The 6593-nt window shown below is 32.9% G+C and overlaps 1 protein-coding gene across 1 annotated transcript in view; it reads right to left on the bottom strand.

The window, feature by feature from the left end:
• The window catches only part of LOC108692021 (cyclin-dependent kinase 7), a 2315-nt gene extending 1515 nt beyond the window's left edge, over window positions 1-800 (bottom strand). Inside the window, 3 exon segments of the mRNA XM_018200107.1 lie at window positions 120-265; window positions 342-401; window positions 649-800. Of these exon segments, the coding sequence (XP_018055596.1) occupies window positions 120-265; window positions 342-401; window positions 649-702 (260 nt within the window). The 5' untranslated portion in view covers window positions 703-800.
• Window positions 801-6593: the final 5793 nt, after the last annotated feature.

The raw sequence follows: 6593 nt of genomic DNA, 5'->3' as shown, positions 1-6593 counted from the left end.
TTATATAAATGTAAGTAAATGTAATTATTATTATTAAATATATATATATATAATAATCAAAATTAATGTTTACGCAAACTAAATTATAGTTTGCAGGTTTGCATATTATTTGCTTTTACAAGCTATTGAAATTTTCTACATATAAGAATTAAATACCTAATAAGCCAATGATATTGTCATGTTTTAACTCCTGCAGCAATTTAATTTCTCGTAAAGCAGTTCGATTTATGCCATCTCTAGCTTCAGCACGACTTCCAACTTTAATCTATATTTAAAAATATAAAAAGTTTATAATACAAATTGTTGTAGAAATATATATTTTTTATAATAAGGAAACTAACCTTTTTTACAGCCACAATTTTATTCGTCTCTATGTCTTTTGCCTTATAAACCGTGGCAAACTAAAGTAGACAACACAATTTCTCTACATTTATGTTTATTACATTTTTATAATTAATAATTGAATTATATTGCAATTATAAACAAAGCTGTGTAAATATTATACGCCTTAAATATTTAAAATAGGAATCATGATTATACGCTATTACAAGTAAAATTTATGTAATGCATACAAACGTTATAAAAATAAATAAATATACGATACAGTATGAACTAAATTATAAGAAATGATAAAAAAAACGTTCTAACCTGTCCTTCCCCCAGAAAATCGATTTTCTCATATCTCCGTACTTTTTCCGTCATCGTCAACAAAAGTTTATTCTAGTTTATCCCAAAGCTTATACAAGTTTTTTTTTAATATCTTATTTTCAAACCCGCGCGCGCGCGCGTGTGTGTGTGTGTATGTGTGTGTGTGTGTGTGTGTATAATATGCCTTGTATAATATTCTATTCTTCTCATTAGCAATGGTCTAAGGTTTATTCGCGTCGCATGCTCCAATATGTTGTAATATGCTCCTACTATAGTTTTATTCATTCCAATGCGCTTGATAGAGTGAGTAGGAGCTGTAGTAGGAGCATGTTGGAGTTTGCGACGCGAACAAATTTGCAGTTTCCATCGAAGATTTAAACCGGAATGTAGGAACTAACCAACTACAGTCGAGCATTCCCCTATCGTTTGACTATAGGGGAATACTTGACTGTAATTGGTTCTTACATTCTGATTCGATTTAAATCCTCGGTGGAAACTAGGCCAATGATTGGATAATATGTGTTTACATAATAATCAAAAAGAAGCACGCAAAAAATACAAGTGAACTTAGAGGCTCCGCACAATAAAAGGAATAAGAAAACAGAGAATAAGAATTTCCTATCAGAAACTGTATATTCCACAATATATGATTTCTGATAGGTTGAAATTCTTATTTTCTGCTCTCTGTTCCCTGTTGCTTTTATTATAGAGCCCTTTAGAGTGCATTCCATTTAAAAGTGGCAGCATCAAGAACGATGGTGGAAGAGAGATGGTGGAAAGATTAAAGCGGAGATCACAGACTCTTGCATAATGCATAAGGCATAAGAAATTAAACCAAGAGTTCTTTATTTCATGGAAAGGAAACGAAGGACTTCGATTGGTACATTTTTTTATTCATTACGTGTTATGTGTTATGGAAGAGTTTGTGCTTCTCGCTATATCTTAATGCACGGTCTACAATGGGCAGTAGTGGATTAAGAAATAAGCGTAGAAATTGACCAATCATAGTTGAATGCGAGAAAAATAATTAACTGATTGGTCGATTTCTACACCTACTCCTTAATCAATTACTGTTACTGCCCATTGTAGACCATGCATTAAGTGTCCCGTGTAAACGTAGTATATGAGAGGAGTTTTACGATTCGAACGCCGCCTAGCATTACCAATTCAGAAATCTGATTTTGACCACATTTTTCAAAGCCTAGTTTGGCCTCCTATACTTCATGATTTAAGGTTTCCTTAAATTTATCTTCAGATACTCTACAAATTATTTCATTGGCTACAAAGCATCTAAAGACCATTTTACATTGATCGTATCGTAGACGTCGCAAGTAGAGTTCTATATTAAGCTTAAAGCTGGTTCTACATTAGTTGCAAACCGATTGTAAGTTTGTTGCGATAGTCAATCTAAAGCTTGTATTTTTAAATTAATGCTTCATATTGGCTTGTAATTAATATAAAACCGACTTAAGAAAATGTCAAGTGTCAATTTGATCACGTGACCTGTTTTGAAAACACTGAAAATGAGCGTCAAATAAAACCCAGCCTTATGGAAAAATTTGTGCTTCCCGCTTATATGAGTCCTTATTCTTGAAGAGAAATATATACGAAAATCTAAGGAAATACTATAGTATATGTAACGCATACTATAACGTTCTCCTAGACTTTTGTATACGTTTCTTTTCAAGAATAGGGGCTATGGGTTATTTCAAATTCATTATCAACGCTAAAAATCTACAGTTTACTGTTATGTATACTGTACATTTTCACTGGCAGAAAATTTTGAAACACAGCCATAGTGCTCACTTTGCAAACGTCTCTTTAAAGGCTGTTTGCAGTACATGATACTTGTTTTCCTGCTGGATTGCTAGCTGGATTAAAATCCTGCCATCGTATTGGCGATACTTGCACAGCCAATACGGTGGCAAAATTCTAATCCAGCTAGCAATCCAGTAAGAAAACAAGCAGTTTCACTGGCCTAGTTTCCAACGAGAGTTTAAATTAGATTAGAATGTAAAAACCAACCAACTACAGTTGAGTATTCCTCTGTTACAGTTAAACGACAGGAGAATGCTCGAATGCTGTAATTGGTTGGTTCTTAGATTCTGATCCGGTTTAAATCCTTGATGGAAACTAGATCATTGAAACTAGACATAGGAAGATAGGAGATAAATTAAATATTTCTGATTTATTTATGTCTACATAATTCAGGAATCATTTGGGAAAATTTAGAAAAAATATTTGAACATTTGGATAATAGTATTTTTCTTGTTATTAACAAATTTTATCATGCGACAAGTTAGCAGATAGCGATTTTATTTAATATGTTTTATGAATGGAATTTCTTATAGCTCAAGGCTTTCTATTTTTATTGTATCATCCGAGTGAAATTTGCGAACGCAGTCTAACGTCTGAATTTCGGATTTCGGAGTATACATAAACTTTGACATAAGATGCGTTTGACATTGCAGAGACGTTTGTTTGCTCTTTTATCTCGAAAATCGTTTGGCAACTAGTATCTTTCTGTTACAGGTCATCTCATTTGCATTTGGTATTAACTAGATTTTCTAGAGCCAATTAAGCTGCTCGATTCACTCCGGATTCAACAACCGAGCTCGAAGAGCTAATGCAAATTTTCGTGCCTAAATTAAATTCATAACCTGTATATTTGTGATAATCCAATTGATTCGTTTTTTAATACATATATATTCATCTCTTTTAATACTTCTATTTTAAGTAGTGTATTTGAACTGTTATAATGTCTGAGTCTACAAACGTTCAAACAAATGCTATCAAATAGAAATTGATGGAGTATATTATGTACGATATTTGAGGAAAATAAGTTTTTAATTCTTTTTTTCTTTATGAATTTGAGGTTACGTGTTTGAAAACAAAGAATTTGCTAATTAATTTTTAGATCAAAACTTATTTCTATATGTTGCACATGTAGCACGAAATAAAATCAAACTTATTAATATATTAAAGATTCTAATATAAATTAAGTGATATATAATAACTTATAAATTTCAAATTTCTGAAATTTATTTTGTATTGTAGTATTTTCTTTTAAAAAAACACACTTTACGTATGAATCTGTTACATTCATGTGTAACGATATTTTTAGTATATAATTTAGTATTTAGTATATCAGTTTTCAATAGAAAAAAATTTTCAATTAATAGGATATTTTTTTATTTATTTCATAAAAATAAACAATTTCATTTTATAATCTAATCTTAAAGGACAGTTTACAGCTCTGTATCGTTCGGAATTAATTGGCACTCGGATTGCTTGAAGATCACATGATCAAGCTCGTCATCTGCTAGTCTTCGCATCTCAGATTTATATTGCCGAACGCACCTAAATTTTATAAAAATATAAAATGAAGATGATTTGTTATAATAGTACATGTTATTTTCTTTATTTGTAAATATTATTTAAATACAAGAAGAAAGAGATTTTATCATAAAATCGTTTGTCTATCTTTATTGGAAAATAAAAAAAAAGAATAAAAATTTAAATTTTTCTTCTTGAAATTTAAATAATATTTACAAATATAAATAAAAAAATAATATGTATTATAACAAAATTTTTTTTTCATTTTATAATTTTATATCAATGGAGGATGTTAAAAAAAAGTTGATTTTTGCCCATAAATGCGTAAGTAAAAGAAATACCTGTTTTTTGTAGATTTTGATTTTCTAAATACGATAATATTAATAAAAAGTTCAGGATCGATACCTTGAAAATTGAGCATGAACATGATATATTTGAACTAATTTCAATATTTGTTATTAAATTGTTATTTACTTTTCAATGTGTTCTCCAAGTGCCACAAACTTTTTAATAATTTTAGCATATTCAGGGAAGTATATAGGGTATACTGGAGAAGTAATACCTCTTGTTCGAAGTAGTCGCACCTGAATAAGAGGTGATTTAGAACAATTGGTCTTCACAGGATGCTCAGCTCTCACATATGACTCCTTGTGCCATACTCCGCATCGACCTGTGGGCTAAACTGTGTGAGAATCACCAGATATGGTTAAAAATAATGGAGGCAATATCCATTATTATTGCAGTGAGGGATTGAGAAAAAACCTCTTATTGACTCATGATCAAACTATTATGAATGTGATTGCAATCTGAACGGTTATACTGCGGCTCAAAAAGCAAGGGGAAACTACGCTGTCTTTCCCAAGAATATCATAATGATGTTCTGTAATAGTAATAGTATGTTTGGCGACTGAGCAATCGGCGCTGTTGCGCACCTAGGGCGAACGATGAGAAATGGATATGCGAACATGGACCGCTGGGCGACGCATGCAAAATTAGATATCAGTAATGGAAATGAAATGTTCGATGGCAAAATCACAATCCGAATGGCGACTTAGAATATCCGTGAATTGCGCCAGGTGAGCAAGCTGTCAATCCTGTGTGCTGAGCTGACCAGATGCGGAATGCTGGTGGCAGGAGTAGGGGAGACACACTGGCGGGGATATAGTCACTATAGACATGCGGAGTACGGGTATACTTCTCGGGCTCTCAAGAGAGCCCTGTTCTTAAGAGAACAGTCGCAATGATATTGCGCTACTAATTCACAATAAAATATAAAGAGCAATTCTGGGACATCGACATTAGCGACAGAATAATAACCATGCGTCTCAAAGCCTTCTGCAGCCTGAACATCGTGCAGATATATGCTCCAACGTCAGCTGCTACAGAGGAGGATCTCGATAACTTCTATGAATTACTAGAAGATTTTCTAAGACAAGAAAGAATGTACTATCATAATGGGAGATTCAAGATTGATAGAACTGCTATTGACATCTATATACGCATAAATACTATTGGCGCGTTTGGTGTGGGGGAGCGCAATGAACGTGGCGAAAAGCTTATTCCCTAGATAGCCAAGCGAGATTTAACATATGGAACAAATTGATGTAATGCATATATTGTTTTCAACTTGTCGACAATTGCTGTCATTGAAATCTAATGTGAAGTTAGTTCTGAGTTAGCAACAGAAGAGCAAATAGATTTCATGAGTTTACGAAATTGTAAGAGTATACATTGAGAAATAATAAGCTCGTCCCTATAGCAAACTGACAGCACGTCATGCACGCATGATGGTTGTCATCAGTTTACTGAATTCTAAGGAAGACTTTACGTGACATCAGAACAGCAGACAATTTGTAGAAACACCTTGACTTTAGTTTGGTGAAATTGAATGCGGAATAAGTGACGGCAAAAGGCAACATATTGCCCTTGTTTGACTATTTGGGTCAGTTCTGCTAGACAACGAGTTAACGATCGCGAATAGTATGTTTCGATACATATGCAGGTTATACACATGGATCTCTTCTGATAATCATGCTAAAAACTAAATTAATTTCATACTTATGCAAAGTCGTTGGAAAACATTCATAAAAACAGCTAAAACATTACCTAGTACATTGCGGCTCTGATCATAGGCTGTTATATTTTGCTTTCCATATGAAACTGAGAACAGCTAAAAAGCTAAAGACGAGTAACAAGTTTCCTGTTATAACGAATATACATGGATTTGTTAATAGACTCGATCACATCTTAATGAGTCCTCTCCGAGAGAACATCCGATTTGCAGATGAGCTATGGGTACAATTCAGAAACCGACAACCCTCGCCATTGCGGAGACGCACTTACAACAAGAAAAAATCCAGAAACAGTTATGGATCTCTAAGGAAATCGTACAACTTATCGAGAAAAGAAGAAGGATAGCGGCTATGGGTATGGACAATCAACGGATCAAAAATGAATTTAGGAGGATATCTGCTATGATACAAACCAAATGCAAACAGGATAAAAATGACTATCTGAATAATATTTATACTGAAATACAACAACACGTCAACAATCTACAAACCAAAGATATTTTCCAAAAATAAAAATGATCACTCGGAAAATGAAAA

The sequence above is a fragment of the Atta colombica genome, unplaced genomic scaffold (assembly GCF_001594045.1).
Source record: "Atta colombica isolate Treedump-2 unplaced genomic scaffold, Acol1.0 scaffold56, whole genome shotgun sequence".
NCBI lineage: Eukaryota > Metazoa > Arthropoda > Insecta > Hymenoptera > Formicidae > Atta > Atta colombica.
The sequence above is the reverse complement of the archived record's forward strand: the minus strand, read 5'-3'. Positions and strand labels throughout refer to the sequence as shown.